This window comes from Pseudorasbora parva, chromosome 22 (genome assembly GCF_024679245.1).
Source record: "Pseudorasbora parva isolate DD20220531a chromosome 22, ASM2467924v1, whole genome shotgun sequence".
NCBI lineage: Eukaryota > Metazoa > Chordata > Actinopteri > Cypriniformes > Gobionidae > Pseudorasbora > Pseudorasbora parva.
In genome coordinates this window covers 26604692-26631400 of record NC_090193.1, presented here as the reverse complement: position 1 = coordinate 26631400, position 26709 = coordinate 26604692, and the positions used below count along the sequence as shown (strand labels likewise).

Genomic DNA, 26709 nt, shown 5'->3' with positions numbered 1-26709 from the left:
ATCTCGGCATAATATGCCCTAATGAATTAGATGATTTGTGATGGTCCAGCTTTACTTTCACCAATGGCCCATCGAGATGGTCGTGTGCCTCTCCCAATCTGCGACCCGACCGACCAGTAACATTGGGGAAGCTCTATAAGCTCTAGTCTCCATCCGCCATTTTCAGCACACTGGAAAGCAGGTAGACCAAAAACTACACACTGCCGGTATAAAACAACAGGTAAGTGTTCAAGAACATCATGCTCACATTTTTTATTTCAATCAAGCCTTTGGAACGCTGCACTGAATGGCTGGGAAAGCAGGAGGACACCTTGCTCGGAGTGAGTTGCATCGGGTTTGTGCACCTATCAGTGCTCGGAGTGATAATAACAATAAAATCTGTGTGTCCTGCCAAACCACAAAGCAACACTAGTGCTCTGTTGAAACATTTGAGATAACTTTTTCTCTCATGGAAGATTCCTCAAACTAAAATGTGACAATTAGAAGTGTCTTTAAAGCGCGGTGTGTTTGTTTGTTGCCTGAAAGTCGGAATACACAACCTGAACAGCTTTGCGCGAGCTATGGGTAATTCACGATTTAACTGGTTTGAAGGACAATATTTTAAGCTCGAGGATACACTTTAAGTCTGTTTTACACACAACCCGCACTTGTTTTGAGATTTATTTTGATGGAAGTTTATTAAAATCAGGTTGTGGGCATTAGGTATTGCGTGTCTGTGCATCAAAATCCAGCAACAAATATCGTGTAAGTTATTGCTGGTGTTTCTTTTAAGAATTTGGAAACTTTCGCTGTTAGTTAAACCATCTTCTGCTTTGGTGCTGAAACGCCTTCTTTCTTTGTCCCACAGCCACCGTCTGTTATTAACAAAGATGACACCACAATGAATTGCATCTCATTCATCTCCTGCTTTTATTTATGCTCATGCCTCGAAAAGAATATTTTTCGTATTCTTGCTTGTAGTTTAGAGAAAATCTGTAAAAAAACAACCAGTAGTCGGACACTGGCGGTTGTTCAGATGAAATCATAACTACTGGGGTGAACTTAAAGGTGCACTCAGCAATTTTTTTTCGCAAATAAAAAAAAAGTTGTACATACAAGGAAATTACTTTTCAGAAACATTAAAATGACATTCAAGTCTGAATCTGAAAAAAGCATAGTGGGTCGCACCCTCATGGAGGCTGCCATGTTGACGTGTTAAGAATACATTAAGGCATTGTGTTTGTTTCTTACAGTTTTTATTACTTTTTATTTAATTTGATAATTTTGTGTAATTGTGTCTTCCATTTGAGTGCAGTGCTAACTGTGTTTTTTATATATGAATGTTTTATATATTAGTCCAGCACAAAATACATTTTAGAAAAACACTGACATTAAAGTCCTCATGAAATAAAAATAGACCTTATTTACTTCGCTAGCACGTTATAGGTATTGAGGTGAACAATTAATCTGTTCAAGTTCACAGACATTTTTTTTTTTTGCTTTGGTAATCTTTAATCAAAATCTGATAAGTAACTTCTGGTCTGGAATGGCGTTCCTTTTCCGATGATGGCAATTTGACAACTTGGGTTTGATAACCCGTCTAACTGTTAGTCTTTTAAGAGCGAGTGATGAAGAGAAAGTCAGTTGCAACTTCCGGTTCACTGGGACTTTAAATCCAATATATGTCCATTATATAGATGAGTACCGTGTGTTTAAGCTGTCGGAATTACCTTAATTACCAGCAAAGCTAGTAACTGATTATACGTAAAATGGATTGTGTATTCAGATTCCCAAAATTAAGTACTTGTATTAGATTAAATTATGTTTTAAAGGGGTGATGAATTGAGAAATCAACTTTACCTTGAGCCTTTGATATATAAAAGTTTATCATGATATAAGAATATCCTATAAGTTTCGGAGCTGAAAACTTCCTTGTTAAAGCTTTTATTGACACCAGGCCCAGAAAACATTTAATCTCAAATATGCCAACCCTTAACGTCATGGTGATTTCAATTATATAAAGAAAGCGATCAAAGAGCGCTCCTTTTGCAATGGTTTGAGCAGTGCATGCTGAAGCTGTCAATTAAACAGTGAGAGTTGACTCCTGTTTTATTCAACAAATCTCTTAACTATCACTTAAAGAGCACTGTTAGTGAAGATAAAAGCATTCTTTAGTGTGCAGAAACTGAGTTGCAGTGAAGAGATCCTTCTTTCATGCGCTAAACGTGTGATTGTCTACAATGTTCATCTCTGCAACCTTTCATGCCATGATATTAATATAATGTCATAGATCTAAATGTAATGCAACACTTTTCACGATGACTAAAACATGAGCTATAACGGTAAAAACGCGTTAAAGAGAGAATAATACTACTTCAAATGGAAAGATGTTATCCAATCACAGCGGGGGGTGTTTACACTGAACTCTCACAGCAGACATGCCCCTTAAAATAGAGCATTCAGAGCAGAGGGCTAAATCAGGGTAGGAAAAATGCCTTTTTTTAATAACTTTTTGATGTCAAATTATATGATGCCCGGAAAAATCATAAAACAACGCAGTTCATGACCCCTTTAATATACTCTAATACTTGACTTACATGTTGTTCTCACAATGGCATTAAAATAATTCATTGAGTTGCCCTACTACAGATTTTTTGTCTTTTAAATTTCTTTCTAAAAATGCCCACTGCTTGTATTTGTTCAAAAGGTCTTCCAGGTTTATAGAAACACACACACACACACACACACACACACACACACACACACACCAGCCACTAGTCATGCGACTATCACTGAAAACTGAGACCCACACTGGATTTACAGTGTATTCTCAACATTGCATATCTAATCAACTACTGTTTAACACATTCATTATTATTTGAATTATCACTTAGTTTCAGTGAGTCATTTAACCATGCATTATGTATTTGAAATGCATTAAATGCATTTTTTTTTTGTCCCCTGAGACTAACTAAAACGAGTTGATGCATACAGTGCCTTGCAAAAGTATTCGGCCCCCTTGAACTTTGCGGCCTTTTGCCAAATTTCAGGCTTCAAACATAAAGATATAAAACTGTATTTTTTTGTGAAGAATCAACAACAAGTGGGACACAATCATGAAGTGGAATGAAATTTATTGGATATTTCAAACTTTTTTAACAAATCAAAAACTGAAAAATTGGGCGTGCAAAATTATTCGGCCCCTTTACTTTCAGTGCAGCAAACTCTCTCCAGAAGTTCAGTGAGGATCTCTGAATGGTCCAATGTTGACCTAAATGACTAATGATGATAAATAGAATCCACCTGTGTGTAATCAAGTCTCCGTATAAATGCACCTGCACTGTGATAGTCTCAGAGGTCCGTTTAAAGTGCAGAGAGCATCATGAAGAACAAGGAACACACCAGGCAGGCATTTCTTAAAGATATCCATAAAAAGTGTTGTTTAAAGTTTGCCACAAGCCACCTGGGAGACACACCAAACATGTGGAAGAAGGTGCTCTGGTCAGATGAAACCAAAATTGAACTTTTTGGCAACAATGCAAAACGTTATGTTTGGCGTAAAAGCAACACAGCTCATCACGCTGAACACACCATCCCCACTGTCAAACATGGTGGTGGCAGCATCATGGTTTTGGGACTGCTTTTCTTCAGCAGGGACAGGGAAGATGGTTAAAATTTATGGGAAGATGGATGGAGCCAAATACAGGATCATTCTGGAAGAAAACCTGATGGAGTCTGCAAAAGACCTGAGACTGGGATGGCGAATTGTCTTCCAACAAGACAATGATCCAAAACATAAAGCAAAATCTACAATGGAATGGTTAAAAAATGAACATATCCAGGTGTTAGAATGGCCAAGTCAAAGTCCAGACCTGAATCCAATCGAGAATCTGTGGAAAGAACTGAAAACTGCTGTTCACAAACGCTCTCCATCCAACCTCACTGAGCTCGAGCTGTTCTGCAAGGAGGAATGGGCAAACATTTCTCTCGATGTGCAAAACTGATAGAGACATACCTCAAGCGACTTACAGACGTAATCGCAGCAAAAGGTGGCGCTACAAAGTATTAACTTAAGGAGGCCGAATAATTTTGCACGCCCAATTTTTCAGTTTTTGATTTAAAAAAGTTTGAAATATCCAATAAATTTCGTTTTACTTCATGATTGTGTCCCACTTGTTGCTGATTCATCACAAATTACAGTTTCATAGCTTTATGTTTGAAGCCTGAAATGTGGCAAAAGTTCACAAAGTTCAAGGGGGCCGAATACTTTCGCATGGCACTGCCTCTCAGTACCTCTCTCCTCTCTGTGCGTGCAGTTAATCTCTCTGACATGTGGTGACAATCTGATAGCATTTAGCTTAGCCCACTAAGCCCAGTTCATTCACTATGGTACCAAACAGAGATCAAATTAGAAGCAAACAAACACCTCCACGTTTTCCCCATTTAAATACAGTTACACGAATTGTTGAACGACCTAGTATAATAATAAAACGTGGTGCCGGGACTTTTTACTGCGCCGAGTCTAAGTACTCTCAGAAGTGCTATTCCGCCATACATTATAGTTCTTCTTTTTAATCCACTTAGAAAAGCACCATGTTTTATTTTGTCATCACACTTGATCGTTCATTTATTCGTGTGACTGTATTTAAATAGGGAAAAACATGGAGGTGTTTGGTCGCTTTAAACTTAATCTCTGTTTGGTCCCATAGTGAATGAACTGGGCTTAGTGGGCTGAGCTAAATGCTATCAGAATGTCACCGCGCGTCAGAGAGATTAAGTGCACGCACTGAGACGAGAGAGGTATGTATCAACTCATTTTAGTTAAGGGAATAACATAGTTTAATATGTAAAAGCGGTGAAGTATCCCTTTAAATATCTAAGACTTTTTCTGTGTGCACAAAAGGCTCATTTCTCTCAAATATTGTTCACAAATCTGTCTAAATTTGTGTTAGCTAGCACTTCTCCTTTGCCGAGATAATCCATTCACCTCACAGGTTTGGCATATCAATATGCTGATTGGAGAGCATGATTATTGCACAGGTGTGGCTCGAGTGGTCCATGTTGGCGGTGGGGTTATGGTATGGGTAGGCGTATGTTATGGACAATGAATGGCATTTTGAAAGCACAGATATATTGGCCCTCTATTATGGCCCAAATTGTGAATTATTAATGTGAATGAATCGTACTCCACATCACATCCTCATCAATATTGTACACCCAAATACATGTGCCGTGATACAAAATTAAATGCTGTTTCAAAACATGTGCTGTAAAATAATGCAGTGTGATAATTTATCATCCAAACAGCTATTTAAACTGCTGGAGTGCGCTTCTCAACCTCCACACTATTAACAGTACTCGTAGTTTGGGTCCATATTTTGTTTTTGTGGGCGCCTTAAATCCCACTCTTTAAACTCCCAAATAAAACAATTTTGTTTTTTTTCCCACTTCCCTGGTGATGATCTCGATGGGCGCGTCTCAATCATCTCCACGTCGGAGAAGTTTCGCTTCATTACCGTCTTCCTTGTGTCCATGGCGCACAATGAGGGCGTGGGGGAGGCGGAGACTTGAATATATAGGGGCGTGTTATTCTAATGACGATCGTTGACACCTCAATCGCAGAGGTGAGCACAGCTTCATAAATCAGGCGGTGAGAGGAGTGTAAGCATAATTTTACACCAACATATACTCCTGTTTCTACGCAATATTGGTAAATGAGGGCCACTGTGACGAGATCCTGATGCCCATTGTTGTGCCATTCATCCACGACCATCACCTCATGTTGCAGCATGATAATGCATGGTCCCATGTTGCAAGGACCTGTACTTAAAGGCCCACTGAAGTGCTTTGGAACGCGCCGCATTATTTAATGTGTTGATGTAATTTCCCCTGAAACGGCTCCAGCTGTTAGCAGCTCCTCCCCCTTTTTGAAACAGCCAATAGCGTTTAGTAAATATGCAGTTAGACTAGAGCGCAAGAGTGGACCTTTCTGTTTGGTAAAGCCAGCAGTTTCCTCTAACACTGTTTATCATCATAATCTCCTCCATATCGCTTTGAAATGCAGCATTCTGTGCAGAATTCAAATGGGTCGATATGTTTGTTGTCTGCGCGGACTCGCGCATATGATCTGCTCTGCGCTCTCGTGTCTGTAGTCTAAATTCAGACCAGAGCTGTTGGAGTGTGTGCGCTGAGGCGGTGCGTGAAACTAACATGAAAACAGACTTTATTCGCCTCAAATGAAAGCATATTTACACTGAATCATTTCCTATCACATATATATTGTAGTGTGCTATGTGTCTTTCACCATGTAGAAATTAGTAAATGTGTGTTAACAACTGGCCGATTTCAGCAGCAGCTTCAGCAGTGTAAGGGGGCGGGCTTTAGATTCTAGAGAGCATTTTGATTGGACAGAAGATTTGACGAGAGTGAAGTCTGCGATGATGTCACTAAAATCTGAGATTCGTTTTAACGGAAGTGGGAGACTGTAAATTTTAAATGCTCATATCTCCTGAATGCAAATTTTGTCATAGTTTTGAAACATACCAGCTTATTCATAACTTTAAGGCTAACACAGTCATACTATAAGCTAAAAAACGTAAATTTTGATTTCAGTGGACCTTTAATTCCTGGAAGCTGAAAACATCCCAGTTCTTGCGTGGCCAGCACCTTTGCAAAAATATTATGTCAGCAAAGCAGAAGTGCACTCACTATCACACATTTAGACAGATTTGGGAACAATATTTGAGAGAAATAGGCCTTTTGTGTACGTAGAAAAGGTCTTAGATCTTTGAAAAAGTGTTGCGTTGATAATTTTGTACAAAACCATAAATTAAAAGGTCCATAACAGCTTCAGTTTGTGGCAGCAGAAAATAAACAAACATAATGCATCCAGACCAACAGGTGTCAGTAGAGTTCAAAACTACTGGTAATATTGGGGCAAAAAAATAACCAACTTTAAGGGTAAAATTGAGGAATAAAATACTGGTGCCAAAGGGTATATAAAGTTGGTAGTTTTTTCTACCAACCAGTTCAGTTCATTATAAAGTTATTCCACATTTATGAGGCTGACTTCAGAGGTCACTGATACAGACTAATAACTTTTGCTGACAGATAAAAGAATGAATCCTTAATGACTACAGTATACTTGAGCATGAAGACTATTAGGCTACTTACCGCTAGAAAAGATTTGTCTGTGGTAGGCTTCTGCAAATTAGAAATCACGTTTTATATACTACTGAGATTTGAGTGTAAGGATGGCATTAATTATTTCTGCAAGCATCCATCTTTATAAAAAAAGGGGAGTTTGGATTTGACGGTTTAATTTTGATTCCAGCAGCTTGTTTTAACAGACTTTCTGTTGTTTTCATGCTCCCACCCTTTTGAAAGTCAGAGGCAGCGGAAGCCGAGAATCTGTCTCCGACCTCCACACTTATGTAACAGTGTCACATCAGAGAGGCCCCTTGTGTGTCATGCTGTGTTCTCAATTTCCCCTTATTCTCTTTAGTTGTCATCCAAACCTGATGACAATGTTCTACTTACCGTCCTGTCAGCTCTCGTTATTGCTGTTCTCATACTTTGGGAAGAATTTTCTGCAGACCCACAACAAAATGGATCATCATTTGTCTGAAACTGTGGGTTTTTTTCACCTGTATGTCTGACAGAATAATGTTCTTTTTTCCTGTCTTGGGTGTATTTGAGGTGAGGCTGGGCTAGTAATTACACACAGTGTAAAGCTGGTGTGGCCCCGGTAATAGATACTGTTTTAGTCTAAACACACCTGTTAGAGCATCACCATTTGGTGTGAAATACACCTTGAGGGTGACTCGCCTCCACTTACTAAACATCTCAGATGTTAGGAGAGCAACTTGATCATTTGTTGAAATATTTACTATATGAATTATGCTGTACATATGAATTAGATACACTACTATAGAACGCTTATGCTTAAAGGAATAGCTCACCCAAAAAATGAAAATTACCCCATGATTTACTCACAGTCTATATGCCATTCTTCTTTCAGACGAATACAAATGGACTTATATTTAAAAAATGTCCTGGCTAAAGCAAGATTTATTATGGAAGTAAATGGCAGCCCAAAATTTGAAGCCCCAAAAAGTGCATCCATCCATTATAAACATAATCCACACGGCTCTGCGGTGTTAAAAAAGGCCTTTTGAAGAGATGTGTTTAAGAAAAATATCCACATTTAACACGTTATAAAGTAAAATATCTAGCATCTGCCAGACCGCCTTTCGCATTAAACATATGGAAATAGCATAACTGGCGTGACATGATGATGGACGTAGGGTTAGCGTTTTGAGTTGGGAGAGGCTCTACACTTACTTGGTAAGTTAAATACGGAAGGCTAGATATTTTACTTTATAAAGTTTTAAACATGGATATTTTTCTTACAAAAACCATCTATTCACTTCAGAAGGCCTTTATTAAAGGAAAACTCTATCGTTTTTAGAAAAAGGGCTTATTCAACTTCTTTCCTACATTTAGATATGTGGGCAAATGCATTTTTGTGTCAGTGCATGCGTTGTTTTATTTGGCAGGGTCGCCACTAGCTTAGCATAATGATTGGAATCCTATGTTGCCAGCTAGCATGTCCCGAGTAAAAAACACCTAATTACTTCTTGTGGCCATATTCACAACGGATACAAATAGTGATGCAGATTAAGACTTGGCGATTTCCTAGGCAGATTAAGATTTAGGACTATATTATGGGGAAGCACAGGCGAAGCAGTGCTACTTGGGCGCAGAGATATCATGCAACACATTGCGATCACTCAACGGCCTGAGGACGTGAAGATGAGAGCCGTGATATCTCTGCGCCCAAGTAGCAGTGCTTCGCCTGTGCTTCCCCATAATATAGTCCCAAATCCATATATGCCTAGGAAATCGCAGAGTCTTAATCTGCATCGCTATTTGTACTCATTGTGAATACGGCCACAAGAAGTAATTAAGTGTTGTTGTTTTTTTTGGGATCACTTTTACTTTGGACGTGCTAGCTGGCAACATAGGATTCCATTCATTATGCTAAGCTAGCGGTGACCCTGCCAAACTAAAACAATGATGAGACAAAAATGCATTTGCCCACATATCTAAATGTAGGAAAGATGTTGATGATCCCTATTTCTAAAAAATGATGGAGTGTTCCTTTAACCCCCTGGAGCAGTGTCGATTACTTTTAGAATGGATGGATGTACTTTTTTTGGGCTTCAAATTTTGGGCCCTTTCATTTTGGGTGAAATATCCCTTGAAATTAAACTTCAACAACAACTTGACGCTGTCTTCGGTGTCACAATCGTCATGTTTTAAAACCGAAAAAAATTCGGTTGTTTTTTGTTGGTTTAACTTAAAATAGTAATTAACCTGGTTGCCTTAATTTTGAGTTTATTGAAATTAAAAATTTGAGTTGATACAATGAAGGAAATTTGTTTAATAAATAGAAACTCATAATAATATTGTATCTGAACCACATAAAAAAAATTTGATAAATCATGAAAATAGCACTATTTGGCATGTTTCACTGCGTCATCAGAAATAAAACGCACACAATTACCCAATATGCTTACAAAATCTTTTAAAAAATGTTTTAATAAAGGTTGTCTAATTTCAAAAAATGTTCATTGTATTAACTCAAAATTTTAATTTCAATTAACTCAATTTTAAGGCAACCAGGTGACTTTTTTTTCTAAATATTTGTTTACAGTGTACAGCATTTATTTGAAACAAATATTTTATAACAAATTTTAATTCTTTACCACCACTTCTGATCAATTTAATGCACCCCTGCATAATAATAATAATAATAATATAAAATCATAATGACCCCAAACTTTTGGATGGTAGTGTAAATAAAATAAAAGCAAAAACCAGAGAATTTGAGTTTACTGTGGTTTTTTTGAAGCCTGTCCATTCATACTTTCAGCTTTGGGATTGCTTGAGAACGAGTCCCATCCCGCTTCATAAACATAGAGGATTATTTTGTTCTACATGGTAAAAATAACCACTCATATTTTCTGTTTTACAGAATCCATGAAATAAGAAAAGTCTTAGAGTCTCAAATCCAATTGAGTGTTAAATCCTTGCCGCAGGTATGGCGAAACATTTTTTCTAATGATTTATAAATGCTTTCCTCCCCCAAACAATTCATACTTTTGCTTAAAAAGTAAGTACCATGAGTAGTGGTTATGCTGATATACAGTTAAGGAACACATTGTATTTTTTTAAGGCTGTAATGGCTTTGCCTCAAGGAGCATATGAAACCTTGGATGACATCCCACCCCATGTGTGGAAGGGTCTGCCAAACAGCATGAAGCTGGGACCGTCAGCTGTCAACCCAAATCGCATTGGTGAGTAACAGCATGGCTGAGTACTTGTAAATGAGACTGTTGATGAGAAATCATGTTCACCATTGCAGTATTTTATTTTAACTCCTTTTGCTGAAAGACTATAAGATGTCCCAAATATTTGACTTTGAAACACAATCACCTACTTCAAATCAAAAGCTGAAATGTTTACAAAGTTTGCCTGGTTTGCTCCACAACCATTACATTTGACAGTCGCCTTGTGGCTTACCTGGTCAGCTTTTTGATCCAAAAGAATTGAGAATGTTAAACAATTTAATTTGAAACATTGTCACTGCAGTCATGTTTTGTTCTGTTTGAAATGGAGAATGTGCAGTACGCTGTGGTGGTGCCCTAGAAATATACAGATAAATGTTTAATATCGAATGCTCCAAAAAATGGCTCTGTTAGATAGATAGTCTCTGGAGATCTTAAAGTGGCTCATTCTGAATGAGGATTCATGCTCAAATCCATCAAATGGATTTTTTTATGTATAAATGAAGAAGAAAATAAAATTCCCGTTGTTTGCTCACATAGGATTTCTCTTGACATGCTATCCATGTCTCTCTACAGGTGTATGGGCATCTAGATTAATACCTAAAGGCAAACGGTTTGGACCTTTTGTTGGAGAACGGAAGAAGAGATCTCAAGTGACAAGCAATGTTTACATGTGGGAGGTACGTATAAGATATCTGAATGATCCACACAAAGTATATTTAGACCAGTGTACAGTACCATTCAAAAGTTTGTGGTCAGTAAGATTTTTAATGTTTTTGAAAAAAGTACTGTCTGCTCACCAAGGCTATTTATTAGATGATAAATACAGTAAAACAGTTGAATTGCCAGCAGCCATTACTCCAGTTTTCAGTCACACGATCCTTCAGAAATCCTTCTAATATGCTTTTTTTGGTGCTCATTTATTATTATTAGCAATGTTGAAAACAGTTGTTCTGCTTAAACCTTTTGTGGAAACTGCAATCATTTTTTACTGATATATAGATACATATAACATTCAAACGGTTAGTATCTTTTGGTTTAATACTGGCAGATTTTTGATCAATTGAATACATCGTTGCTGAAGAAAACAAACCTTACTGTCCCCAAACTTTTGAACGGTAGTGTAGGTTTAAGTGGTGGTTCTTAATTAAATACATATTGTTCCACTATCATTAGGTATATTTTCCAGCCTGGGGGTGGATGTGTGTAGATGCCACAGATCCATTGAAAGGAAACTGGTTGCGGTATGTGAATTGGGCACGCTCTTCTCAAGAGCAAAACCTCTTTCCACTGGAAATCAACCGAGCTATTTACTACAAGGTGTTAAGGGTAAGTGCTGGCGAATTGATTTTGATTTGTTTGATTTTCACCAATTAATGTTTTATGACTGCAAAATGTTTAACCCTGGAGAAGGTGTACAAGGGAGTAGTACACTAGTAAAGGGGTTTTCAAACTTGTTTTATGAAAATGTGATTCCCTTGCCAAGGAACACTCTTCCTAAATGAAAGCAGCTATACTACCACCCTTCAAAAGTGTGGGGTCAATATAAGACTAATTTTCTTTAAGAAATGAATACCTTTATTCAGGATGCATTCAATTGAGAGTTTAAAAAAAAGTCACATGATTTCTGAAGGATAATGTAGTACTGAAGACTGGAGTAATGATGCTGAAAATTCAAATTTTCCAGTTCAGCCTGGTTGGGCATAAGGGACTTCTTTCAAAACCATTTTACTGCCCTATCTTTTTCTTAAATTAGTGTTTGTATTTTAATGGCCTGGTTTCACAGACAGGGCTTAGATTAAGCCAGGATTAGGCATTTTTACATATCTTTTATAAATGTGTCTTAATATTTCTGATGTGCATCTTGAGACAAAACAACGGCACTAATAATACATTTAAGACGCTTTCAGTTCAAACATGCATTTTAGTCTTGGACTAGGCTTAAGCTTTGTCTGTGAGACCGGGGGGTCAGATGTTGTTAAAGCCCCCCTGTAGTCAATAATGTACCCTGGCCCTTAATACACTCTTGCCTCATTTAGTATACACAGTCTCATTAATATGCAAATGAGCCCCGCCTCCACTCGCTCATACAAGTTGATGTATCAGAATGGTAATATTATATGTATCGCTCTCTACAACGAATTAGTCTTTTGCTTGATTACGTTATCATACAGCTAATAATGTGTTGATATCATTACACAAACCATGTTCCCGTTTGCCAGAGTCTGACAGCTGCCTTCTAAAAATCAATATCCTTAGAAAGGCTTTGAACAAATTAGAACATAAGTGAAGAAACCCATATAGTTCATTATAACATTGTAATATACAGTAGTCACCTGATATGTGCTAAATGTACTGGAATTTTCATATCAACAGAAAAATATACCAAAACAACCATTGGTGGTGGTTGAGATTTCCCCCTTCTATATGTAAAGCGCTTTAAGTGCCTAGAAAAGCGCTATATAAATGTAACTATTATTATTATTATTATTATTATTATTATTATTATTATAATAACCTGGCTTCTCTTGAGACTCCACTGCTCCAGCGAATAGTAAATGACATGCTAATGTTCGCCTGCACATTGACGTGATTGGTTACAAGGTAGTTTGAAACGTCAGAAACACCATGATTTCAAACTGCGTTTTTGAGACTCTTTTTGTCATTGCAGTTTTAAGGAGAAAATTCTCAACTATGGTGTTAACTAATGACTAACTAATTAAAGCATATTAAAAAAAACATATAGACATATAAACAACATTAAAACTTACACCACAGGGGTCTTTTTAAATTAAAATGCCAGTGTACTAAAGTAAAAACTTGTCTTAGGTTTGCTAGTATTAACTTAATGACATTTTACCACTATTAATATTAGATGTGTAACGCAAAGAGAGCCATATTCAGTTGCATTTATTATGTGGTGCTTTTCACAATAATTGAATATTGTAAAATATGAATGAGAATGCTGCAACAGAACTCCCACTGAGCAAGCAAAAGGCAACAGTGACGAGGAGAGACCATCTATTAAAGAACAACACATACAAACTGTTTGTAGATTGCAGGGAAGGAGAAATGAACACTTTTTTTTATAATTTATAAGTTGTTAAAATAGGGATGTCAGTAGAATAATCATGATTAATATCATGATTGTGTTGTGGTTTTTATTTATTTAATAATATTTAGTGTTTCACTGACATCTTCCCAGCAAACCTTTGCAAACCCCATGTTTGAAAACCCCTACACGAGTACTGGTATATAAATGCACTCAAAGGTAATAGACATGGACTAAATACAACAACTCCCACTTTAATCATGGATATTTGGCATGGATATTTGAAAAATAGTAATCTGGGAAAAATATAGAATAATAATAACAAATGCTGTACTCCTGCTTAAATGCATACACATTAAATGTAAATATATTGTAAATTTACCAGTATACATTAAAATCCCTTTTTGTATGCATCCCTTTCTACTCTTATTGTAGTAGACAGATGAATAAAGCATCTTTAGCTTAAATACAAATATTATAATATTCTTAAATGATCTTTCTCATATTGCACCCTAGTTTGTTATTGGGGTCTGTTCCTAAATGCCTGACAGAGCGTCAAGGCCTAGATAGTATTTCATCCTATGGCATGCCAAAAACCTCGATTCTGATTGGTCCGTCTACTCTCCGTCAGCCAATCGGACCCGACGAAGAACTTCTCGTGTGGTACAATGGGGAAGACAATCCTGAGATAGCAGCTGCATTAGAGGAAGAAAGGACTAGCAACCTGGGCAAGAAGAGTTCACCTAGAGCAAAGCGAGGTAAAATGAAAACACAGCTTCCTACTGCTACTACCAGGAGTTATTTTCGATAAAAATGTGTAATTAATGTCCGGGAACATATGTTTATTCTATTCGGAAGCATTCGCAGTCGTTAGCTGAAGCTAACACGTTAGCCACCTGGCTACTTGACTGTTTCATAGGAAGATTATTTAGAAACATGAATTATAGATGATGTTCTGTTTTAAACGGCTTTGTTAAAGAGAAAAAAACACCCGGGACAGAGTCAAAGTGCGTTGAACATATCGTTCTCTTCCTGGTGTTGATAAACGGGTCAGCTAGCCGCCTTGCAGTCTCGAACCTTATTTCAGTGTCTAAATATTGAACTGTTTCAGCATCACGGGCACGGTCGAGCGTTCGATTCGGAACGTTTGAAAGGTTTAAACCCGCCAGTGATGCCCAAACATGCCATCTAGATAGACAGCTCACTAGGTTTGGAGACACAGCCCATGTCTGTCAGAGATGACCTTCGAGACCCTCTTTGCAAAGCATTTTGAATTAGACCCAAATGAGCCGTAAAATAAACTCAGTTTCCCCTTTAAAAGTAACGTTATGAGAGTCTGATTTGTTTGTTCGTCCATAGCTCATTTGTCACACATCACTGCATTAAGTTTGATGCTTGTGCGTAATTTAATAAACATTTTTCCTTTGGAATTAAGTTTCTACAAAATATTGCACAAATATGTAACGTTATTTGAGTTAAATAATGTTTTTATAGACTGAAAAGGAAACCCAAACTTGCTGTTGAGAAAAGGAAAAGAGTATTTGCTGATAATTTTTACTGGGTAAATGGTCATTTGACTTTCCCCTTTTCAATGACAAGTGTTGCTAAATGCATGAAGATTTAATTTAGCTTGTAATATTTTAAGCAAGTAAGGTTGGCCATAATTAAGAGTATTTCATGAAATATTTTACATGTTAAAAGCACACTATGTAAGATTTTTTGATTTAAAATATCCAAAAACCACTAAAACAATGTTATATATTTTGTTGACTTGTGTACTACTTAATTTATTCCAAATACTTAAATCCAGAGAAATAAGCCATTTTATTGATCCAGAGAAATAAGTCACAGTCCCAGGACACGGACTGTATCTTGTAGAAACCATTGAAACTCCAGACACATTAATATATTATGTGTTTTATTAGACAGGTGAGCAACTGTTTGAACACATTTGATAGAAAAGTTTCAACACAGTTAGACTTATTGTTTAAATCTCGTTTTCTTGACTTATCTTGAGCGCCGTGTTTTACCATGCCTAATATCGATCTAACTTACTCTCATAGTCGCTGCTGAGCGGATGCACAGAATAGCATTATAACCACTTTTAACGCAATGTAATATAATTAAGCAGTGCTGCGTTACCCCACATGCTTATGAATGCAAGAAGTGAACTCTTGTCCGTGGCATAAAAGTTCTGCGAAATCAAGTTGTCTTCAATTTATGCCTTTGTTTTGAATAAGACACCTCTAGCGGCGGATATTTACATATTGTGGCTTTTAATGATATCGGAAAGTTTGCTTTTATGGAAAATTGTTATAAATTGAGATAAGGATATTAAGTTTAGTTTCTTTTAATTTAATTTGGTAAGTTGTAGCCTAAATATTTAAATCCATAACAATTTATAAAAACTTCTTGATGTTAAGATGTCAAAACATTATAACTAAATATGCATCAATCCTTTATCTGAAAATAAGCAGGGTCAAATGGCAATGTGTACATTAACATTACATTACGTACATTACGTTGTAATTACTTTGTTTAGAACTTTTTTTTTTGAAAATGTTGATGGTTGTGTACGTGACTATCGTATTAGACTAGCATTTGAGGACAGAGTTGGATGTGGATAAATGGGAATGACTATTTTTGACAAGTATGGTCAGATGACCAAGTTAGCAGCATGTTTGTTTTATGAATTGGGTTTTGTATAAGATGTTTCCAAATGACCTTGTCACAAGGACAGCAGCTGATAGCTGTTTTTTTTAGCTTAGCTGCAACAATATGTGATCCATTGTGTAAATGTATAAAAAAAAGTGTCATTATTCAACATTTATACGGCATTAAAAGTAAAGTTCATGCAGAGATAAAATGTTCACTGTCATGCCATTATGAGCCTGTACAACTTTTTTTCTTCTGTGAAACTCAAAAGGAGATTTAAAAAATAAAATAAAAAAAAATTTAAGGGTGTTCTTCATCTGTACATTGAAAGTCAATGTTCTTGGAATATATTATTTTGTGTTCCACACAAGAATTCAGTCAGACACGTTAGGAACAACACCTAAGTAAACGATGAGAGAATTTTCAGTGAACGTGTCATTCAGTAAGCGTTAATGCATACTACATTTAACATGCAACTGTGGTATAGATTTTATTTTGGGCATTTAAAAGTTTGAAAAACATTTATTCAGCTATATCCGCACAATGCTGCAGTTACTCAGAAGTCAGTCTGGTTTTGTGGTGAGCTGCTAGTTTAGAAAAGGCGGTGACATACTTGTTTTGTATCTTGCAGGTGGAGCTCTTTATTCTAGTTTATGAACCAGATGTTCTTACAAAACTTTCGGTTTTACAACAAAGCTGTCAGTTTATATTTGTTACTGCTTTGATAAAATATCATTGGGTTAAATGATTGTAGGTTTTGATGGCCATGATAGGTATGAATGCTCTGATCGTTCAGCCGTCATATTCTATGACTCGATCAGGAGTCACTAAAATAGGCAGATCTCACCAACCGATAGCAAAATTGTTGACGTCAGGCTTAAGCGCCACAGTCTTGTTATCACCAGTGTAGACTTATTACACATTCTCAAGAAAAAATGATTTTTTAAGCCTTGATTTAAAGGATTAGTTCACTTTAAAATGATTTACTCACCCTCAAGCCATCCTAGGTGTATATGACATTTTTCTTTCTGATGAACACAATTGGAGTTCTTTTAATATTGTGATTTTTCGAAGCGCTTTAATGGTAGTGAATGGGGAACACAAGTTAAGTGAATGTAAACAGTGCATTTGGTGTTAAAGTGAAAGCAGGCTAATAAAGCTTTTGCGGCCCTTATTCATGTTAATAGTCTCTCAGTAAATCACTTTTGTGAAGATTAAGCACTGTTTTTGTACATTTTGATTACTTTATACAACTTCTGTTGTATTTCTAGTGCTTTAAGCACTCAAGTGTTGATGGTGAGCGATTTTGTTCAGTTCAGCTGCATATTTTTAGTACGATGAGGAATCTTCCCAAAATGCAGGAAAGCACAAATTTATAAAGAGAATCATGCCTTACCCACTTAAGTAGGATGTAGGACACACATACTCAGCACTTGCTGAATAATTTTCCTGATCATTTTTGTGTCCGACTATATATTTTTTTAGGAGTTTCAGTGTTTCTATGTGTTTTCTTCCTCAGTCAAATGTTTCATTATACCTTATGGGTTGTAATTATATTCAGTTTGATATTAAGTGTTGTAGTATAGGCTCTTTAATTAATTGAGTAAATAAGTATCTCAGTATGGATGGTGTTTTGCAAAAGCCCTGTTTTTAAAGGCCTGTGAAATCTTCATTCTAAAATTAATATTTTTTTTATATTCTCAATTAAAACAACCGCATTACTGTAAATGCCATCTGTGGTATTACTTGTCTGGGAAAAAAACACGTACATTCAACAGAGAGCTTAGATCTTATATAAAGCTTAAACGATCAGGATTGGTAAAAGTGTTTTTTATTTATTTATTTATTTTCATACTAAAAACAGATTTGTTTCTCCCTAAAGCAAGGAGAAAGCTGTCGGAAAAAGGCAGGCAGGCTGATTTGGGTGGATTCTGTGAACCGAATAAATCGAGTGCCGCTGAACCCTTATTCACAGAGATGCGGGACTCAGAGGAAGGTAGGATATGCTCTTCATCAGCCTCTGGCAGGGATTTATGTATGCTTAGCTTAATCAGAATATTTTTGTTATGGTTAACAGAAGGGCTGCAATAACCAGTTATTTTGATAATCAATTGTTATTTATTTCTTTGGTTAAATGGATTCTAAAAGCTAAATTAATTTATTGTTCTGTGTTTAAATAAAAAGCTTGATGTTCTTCATCCTGCTCAAAATTGTCTTCATAACAATGTGCAAATTGAATGCTATGAAAGCAATTAGTGTAGGCTGTGTGATACAGTTATGTGCAAAGAGGTAGGGCTGGGCCATATGACCAAAATAAATGTGTGTGTGTGTTTATAATATCTAAGTTTTTCTATTTGTATTTATTTTAGTAATAATACATTTTACTTCACATCCTGCCCAATGATGTTCTAAAAACAATGTGTATTATTGAAGGCTATAAATAAATGAATCCATGAATGTAATGTAGGCTATGGAATATGTGCAAGAAGTCACATTACATTCTAACGTTGTAACAGTACAATCTAAAAACAAAATTAATAATTCACTAAACTAAAAATTAAAATAAAAACTAAAAAATAAAGTAAATTAGCCTACATTTGATGAACTCATTATAATGGTCATTTTTATAAAAAAATACTTACTTGTAGATTAAATTTCCACATGCACGTTTCTTGTCCAACAACAAATATTTTAGAAATATGTGTATTTTAGTTCGAATTATTGCGTTCCTATTTTTTTGCCGTCGGTCTGTTTGCTGCGCATGTAGGTGGTGGCGCTCGTTCACGGAAGTCTGAATTTTAGTGGAGATTCACAGCAAAATTTACTGTCTTGACAGCAAAATTTACTCTCTTGACAGCAAAATTTGCATGACTTTCTAACATTTACAGAACGAGAATATACCTGTCAAATGTAAGTTATGCACTTAGGAAAGCACCACATCTCAAACGCATTAAACACCGCAAGTATGTATCTGTCTGTCAGCACAAGACAAGTAGCCTAGATCTCTCAGAGCATCGGACAGCCAAGCCGCTTTAAACTATAATTGTTAACTATATCTTACAAGATATTTTCAAGCCTTAATATAAAGCATGTCAAGTGTAGGACAAGCTGTATCATGCACTTTCCCTGCATCACCTCTATCTGTGTACTCAGCTATTTTTCAGATTTGCTCGTATCAATCTACGGTATATCGATATGAATGGTATTGCCTCATTCCATATAGTTTCTAAAAAAATATCTATATCGTACAAATTCAATACGATATAGATCCCAGCTCTACAAGAGGTTTAAAATGTAAATATTACATTGCAAAATTATGATGTATATAATCTGTACCTTTAGATTAAATTCCATTGTATCCCTTTTATATTTACTGTTTTCAGTAAGACCAAAATACCATTGCATGTAGAATTTTAAACTTGGAGTTAATGTCCAACAACTATTTTAACAAAATCAATGTTTTATTCCGAATGAGTGCGCTTTTTGTTTCTGTTGTGCTCATTCTGTGTAAAACGCGTCCACTCATACACTTATATTAAACAGACTAGTTTGCTTTTGATACATTTCTAACATTTGTAGATTAGGATATAACCATAAAATGTTAATTATGCGCTGGGTCAGGCATGTTTCAAACGCATTAGCACACACAAATGTCCAAGCACATGAAATGGAAAGTGGAATTAAACTATATGCTTGTGAGTTGCTTAAAGCTACAGTATGTAACTTTGTGTTCAAAATGTATATAATGAGCGAGTACATCATGAATCCATTTTCCAAACTGGTTTGTCTTATCTTGAATAGGGTTGGGCATCGAGAACCGGTTCTAACTTGGAACGGTTTAAAAAATAATGATTCCATTGGAATCGTTTAGAAAATTTGTTTTTGGTTCCGATCATCGGTTTCAAATGCGCAAGTTTTGGTTTCCATGGCCACCTGATTTCCGGTGCTTGCGCGCCCGCTTGTTCTTTTAGCCATGGAAGCCCGGTAAAAGGCTCTGAAGTGTGGATTTATTTCACTTTTAAAAAGCCTAGGTCGGCACAGTGCAACTAGTGTTGTCAAAAATATAGATACTGAAATATCTGAAAAAGATACAATAGCCTGCTCAGTTTCTACAGTATCAATCCCAGCTGCGCTCTCCTCTCCTCTCTGACCGAGAGCGAGTTGACGCACAGCCGCATATTCTCATTCAGCCCGGTTAACCCTCTGAACACGACGGACGCTCGTTCTGCTGGACTTTTCCTCACGACAGCGTGTTAGTCTTATTAGTGTGTGTGATCAGTCTGAATTTCGCGCGGGATTGCACATAATTCTACGAATCCCCGCAGATTTCGCGCTCACATCTGAAGCGCACACACACATACCGTAATAAAGCCCCCTCTGACATATATGCACATTTTGAAGAGTATTAATGTAAACACAGTCGTAAACAATTCAGGAAGAAATGAAGAATGAGTAACAGGAACAGTGTTCAGGATCCATGAGTGCGGCAGTTCTTAAAGGGACAGCAGTTATTCAAAGTTAAACTACAAAAAGACAAATGATCACACTGCTCTTGACTGATCAACTTGTGTAACTTTAATGGTTTTATATGAAACGATTTAATTTTTTGCAAAAAAACATTATCCAATGTTATTTTAAATTTAATTAGCCTACTTTGCGTTTTTTAATTCAGTTACTTACCTGAATGTTAGACCTACCTGAAAAAAAAGCAGTCTATTTCATTTATATCTTTTATTCTATTGTATTTATTTGTGCTATTTTTTTGTAATATGTTTTTGTTCTTATTTTATTACTGTTTAGTTGTCTTTTTAAATTAAATTTACCATTCAAAATCAAGCTTACTTGTGCTGTGTGTAAGCTATTGCAACACAATTATCCCCCGTTGTAAAATATACATTTAGCAAATATTTGTGAGAGAATTTTAATAGTAATTGATCAATGTTTTGATCCCCCCCCCCACATTACACTGATAATGTTTTTATTCTGACTATGATTTCAGCAGTGATGACGTTTTTAAATGATTTCATTATCAATTTAAGGGGTTAGTTGACAGGGTGGTAGTGTAACAGAATTAAACTGTGTATAGATTAAGTATTTTCATTTGCTTGAGCAGTTACAAACTATTTTGGGTAGTATTTTAAATATATTTTTCTTGTGATTCAGGGCTCAATGCTGAGGAAATACCATCTTCACCTCCAGATTTGCAACCGGAAAATGCTGTTTCTCAGTCATCATCGGCAGAAAGTGAAAACCCTGTCCAGTCTCACACAACAGAGATGAAGCAGAGGGAAGATTTGGATGAGGAACATGCAAAGGTTGATGGACAACTACAGCAGCCACAGTTAAATCAGAGCCCACAGCACCCCTCTGAGGCAGAATCAGTTGATGGGAATGAAAAGTCTCTCATGCAATTACATTCGGGCAGCCCTGCAGAAGAAAGCTCTGAAAGTCCATTGTGTGATACAGAGTGTATATCATCTTTAGCAAATCCTGAGTTGGAGGTAGATGGGGATTTTGAGGATGACCCTCAGGGAGGAACGTACCCCTGTCAGCACTGCGAGCGTCATTTTTCAACCAAACAGGGCCTGGAGCGCCACACTCACATTCACACTACTTCAAACCTTCAAACTCATACATTTAAGTGCCGGTACTGTGCCAAGCCCTTCGGCTCTCAGGTAGGCAGGCGCAGACATGAACGTAGACATGAGAATGGGAGTAAAACTTTAAATAGGCCCGGGTCACTCAGCGGAACGGCATTTCTCCACAGTCCTACAATGCCCAATGATTCTGCTACCTCTGGTAGTGTGTCTACTCAAAGCCATGCAGTTGTTATGAGCACACAGAACGGTCCTCCTCAGCAAACCCCTGAAATTTTGAAAAAAGAGCCTGGTGTTGAATCTGACCGGCCTTTTGTTTTAGATGAAAATGGGGAGTCAAAAGAGCTTCATCCTTGCAAGTACTGTAACAAGGCTTTCGGCACACACACCAACATGCGCAGACACCAGCGCAGAATCCATGAGCGGCATCTAATGCCGAAAGGTGTTCGTCGGAAAGGTATACTCCTGCAGGATGGCTCCTCCCAACACCAGCAGCATGAACAAGGGCAGCCTATTTTGCTCCAGGAAGAGTCACCAAGTGCCAGTCCACCACCTATTTATGTGCCCAGTGCAGAGACCGAGGATGAGGGAGAGAGGGAGGAGTGTATGGTTGATATCTCTAACAACATTTCTGAAAATCTCAGCCATTACATCGATGGAAAGATCCAGTCTACGAGCACAGTAAGCAACTGTGAAGTCATCGAGGTTGATTCAAGCACTGCAGCATTATTTGGCCTTGATGCTCTCATTTTGAGTCCCAAACAAATTACTCATGCTCTTAAAGTTGAAACACGGACTTGTCCAGTGAAGGAAGTTTCATGTGTGGCTCAGACAGCTTCTAAAAGACGAACTGCTACTCCACCGCTGCTGCCTTCTGTGAAAATAGAGGCAGAAACGGTGTCCTCCTCTTCCTCACTGTCCTCCCCTTCCTCTCAGTCCTCCTTATTGGTTGGAAACATTTTCTCGCAGTCAAATGAGACATTAGCTTTTCAAAAGGAGAAAACAGTTTATCTCTCTCCGAAACTAAAACAACTACTACAGGCCCCGGACGGTCAGAAACCAGCCATAGGTCTAATCACAGATAATAGATTGACCACTCCCCTTTCCGTAACTTCACTGCCTGCTGTCCAAGGTAGGTTTAAAAGAAGAACTGCCTCCCCTCCCACAACTTCACAGAGTAGCCCACCACAAAGAAATGACAACATAAGCTCTGCAACTGGAGTTTCATGTTCACTGAAGGTGCCAAAAATTGAGAGCCACTGCATGACACATTCTTGGAGTATGTCCAGCAGTGATCATGGAGACTCTGAAAGCATGACAGGAAAAGACTGGTCTCCTTCAAGAAGTGGAGGGAATTCTTGCAATCAGCAGCCACTTGACCTTTCAAATTCCTTCAGTAAAAGAGACAGCAGTGTAAGCAGAGGATCTGGAGAGGCTGTGCTTGACTTGAGTATAAACCGTAAAAGTCCGGTTGACCATGAAGTAAAGACATGCTCAGCCACACTAACACCACATGTGAAGAGGAAGAAACCTAATACCAGCATTTTAGAAAAAGTGTTAATGAACGAGTATGCTGGTCTAAACTCACCTGGAGAAGAAGGAGCCAACACTCTTGGAAGCCCTGATGCCCTTTCATCTTCTGAGAGTGCCACATGTGTAGCCCCTTCTAGCCCTGGGTCAGAATCAGAGCACCTTCCTTGTGAATCAACCTCTCCTCCCTCCCTGACCCCTATGACTATTAATCCATCCTCTCCATCTTCCTCTAGTATAGCTTCATCTACTCCCCCTCCTCCAGTCTTACCCACTATCCCATCTCCTCCACCTTTATCCTCACAGCATTTTCAGATGTCAGATGCCTTATCACCTTCCCCTTTTCCTGTGTTGTCTCCTAAAATGTCACCCAAAGCAGATGATAGTTTAGAGGAAGTTTCTGATTCATCCGCATTAACAGAATCATGCCATGATGCATTAAATTCCATTGTTAATGAATCAGGCCAAACTGCTGAGCAGTTAGACCCTGAGATTTCTCCACTGCCTCAGGATGCAAAAATACATTGTACAGCAGATTTTTCTTCAAAGTCAGAAACACTACTTGAGGGCTCAACCCATGATTCTAAGCCTCAGTTTTTAAGAAATGCAGACCAAGCAGGTTTGTCTCACCTAGAGTGGGATACTGCTTCTGAATCCAGCCAAAGCCATTCCTGTGAAGGAACTCTCCCTCAAGACCTCAATATTAAAATGGAAGGCCGACACAAATCGAAGTCTTCTCTTTCTATAGTACAATCAACTTCTAGGGAATCTTCACAGAACTTCCTCAGCGAATTGCATTCTCCACACAAAAGTTTAGATGTTGATAACTTTGTTGTAGAGGATACAGGGAAGAAAGAGGAGCTGCTTGATATAACAAATGGAGCTGATGTTTCACCTGGGACTCCAGACAGAAATTGTGATGAGGTTGAAACACCAGAGCGAGAGACTTTTGTTAAGAGTTTTGTGTGTAATGTCTGCAAAGAGCCATTTCGCTCCATCAAAGACCTTAGTGGCCATATAATAGAGCATGCGTCAGAGTGGCCTTTTAAGTGTGAGTTTTGCGTACAGTTATTTGGTAACGCCACTGCTCTCCTCGAGCACCGCTCCTCTCTCCATGGGGTGGGAAGAATTTATGTTTGCTCCATTTGCTCAAAGGAGTTTGCCTTCCTCTGCAATCTCCAGCAACATCAAAGTGACCTACATCCAAGTCAGAGTTGCACTCACACTGCTGTTGAAAATGGGAAACTCAGACCTCAGAACTACACAGATCCTTCTTACGCAAATGTGGAGAAAGATGCTGTTGTTGACTCAACTGCTGAGGATTCTTCTGAGGAGCATAAGAGTGACACTAATAAGGTGGAAGAGGAGGAAAATGGCCATGATGACCCTACAGAAGAACTATACACTACAATAAAGATTATGGCATCTGAGGCCGGTAAACCAAAAGGTCCGGATGTACGGCTTGGCATTAATCAACACTACCCCAGCTTTAAGCCTCCACCGTTCCCGTACCACAACCGAACACCCGATGGCTCGGTTCCCTCTGCCACTAATTTTACCACACACAACATCCCCCAAACATTTAGCACTGCGATCCGGTGTACTAAATGCGGAAACAGCTTTGACAACATGCCCGAGCTGCATAAACACATATTAGTTTGTGCTAATGCTAGTGATAAGAGACGCTACACCCCTAAGAAGAATCCCATTCCTCTCAAACAAGTTGTGAAACAGTCTCCAAATGGTCTTTCCACCACAGGAGCTTCTACTGGGCAGAATGCCTTCCGCAGAATGGGTCAACCAAAAAGGCTCAACTTTAACCAAGATATAACCTCTAAAACAAAGTTATCAGCTCTCAATAAGAAGAAAAACCAGCTTGTCCAGAAAGCCATATCTCAGAAGAACAAGTCTGCTGCCTCTGCAAAGAAACCAACAACCCGGATAAAGGAAGAGGAGACTCATGAGGTCCATGCATGCCCATACTGTAATCGAGAGTTCACATACCCAGCCAGCCTCACTAAACACATCGCTTGCAGTTGTCCACAAAGACCTGTTGCCAAGAAGTTGAATAAAGGTGCACTGATGCCTCAAGACAAAAACAGGAGTCTCCGAAGTCGAGCCACTGAGTGTGAAGTCAAACAAGAGGCAGGTTCTGGATCAAGTACAAAGCCCTTGGGGAAAACCAGAGCCCGGAGCTCTGACCCAATTGAGAATGAAGCTCCACCAATAATTAAAGGAAAAGAACCTCAGGTACGTACAAAGAGACCAGCCTTGAATATGGACAACTCTGCCCCACAAACAAAGAAAGGCAAAAAGAGCAATGAGCCACTGACTTCCATAACACCTGCAGTTACTGATGACTCTTCAACACGACCACCATCTAAAATTCAACGTGGATCTAAGGAGGTTGTTGTCAAGAAGGAGGTTGTTGTCAAGAAGGAGGTTAAGGAGGTTGTTGCGAAAGCACACCAGTCTAAAAAGGAGGAGCGTTTTTCAGCAAGGACTCGGGAGAGAAAAGGTGGGCCAGTGACACGCAGTGTACAGATGGCTAGTGCTTCAGTTCCTTTGGAAGTGAAGACTGAAGACCTCTCAAACCATGAACCAGGGCAGTCTGAGGTAATGCAGAGTGTCATTGTTAGCATTGATATGTGTTAGTAGTTACATTTTATAGTTATTTTTCAGTTTCATGTTTTTCTCTTTGTTTTTTCAGGAATCTCTGTTGAATTTAGCCAGGTAGAACGCCCCATTCTCTAAAGGACTGCTTGAGTCGATGACTGGAAGGGGAACAACTTTCAACTAAATTGGATTATCTTGATCATAGCCTAAACGTTCAGGAGAACCAGGAGTTGTCTCCCTGTTCATCTTTTGTGTTGGCCCATTGGAAGTATCTTCTCGGTGCACTTTTATAAATAAGCCTTTGGATGTCTAATCCCCTCCCCCAAAATGGACTGGACAAAAAAATATGCTAAATAAATAAATCTCAATCAAGCATAATATTACTTATGTAATATTTATAAATTTTGACCTTCTGGTTTTTAAGATAATGCAAGAGGCAATCATTCAATAGTTTCTCTTAGGCAGATTGACCCTGTTTAATCTAAGGTTTTCAGATCCTGCAAACTCATAATGCATGTGCTTCTGTATACAGTATGATTGGACTGATCCTCTCTCCATGTCTGTACTCCATTTTGACCTGCTCCTCTTTTACTGAGAGAAATTATTTGAAGAGTATATATGTATATTTAAGTAAATGTAATCCTTCACAGGGAATGTTTATTATACTGAGGCTCTCATAATCTGAGAAGCTTTTTTGTTTTTATTTTGTTGATATTTTAGTTTATTTTGACATTTGAATTCAGCTGTTTGATACAGTCAGAGTGAGCAGGAGAGAACGGTTTGCTGTATGTAAAAGGTGTTCGACCTTCACCTGAACCAGCCAAAACCGTAAGCCATTTTTTTTCCTTTTCTCTTTTCCTTTTGTAATTTACAGATTCTACAGCAGGGCTGCTGGCCATTAAAATTACACTAAAACTTCAACTGGGAA

The 26709-nt window shown here is 37.9% G+C and overlaps 1 protein-coding gene across 2 annotated transcripts; it reads left to right on the top strand.

Annotated features, from left to right (window-relative positions):
* Window positions 1-26709, top strand: prdm2b (PR domain containing 2, with ZNF domain b). Of its 2 annotated transcripts, XM_067432390.1 has the most exons (9): window positions 1-220; window positions 10019-10082; window positions 10220-10340; window positions 10908-11011; window positions 11508-11660; window positions 14015-14141; window positions 17921-18034; window positions 21202-25781; window positions 25876-26709. In XM_067432390.1, exons 3-9 carry the CDS (start codon window positions 10226-10228, stop codon window positions 25900-25902), a joined length of 5220 nt encoding a protein of 1739 aa, XP_067288491.1. In that variant the 5' UTR covers window positions 1-220; window positions 10019-10082; window positions 10220-10225; the 3' UTR covers window positions 25903-26709. The 2 variants fall into 2 exon arrangements, with proteins under 2 accessions (XP_067288491.1, XP_067288492.1); XM_067432391.1 differs by lacking the exon at window positions 11508-11660.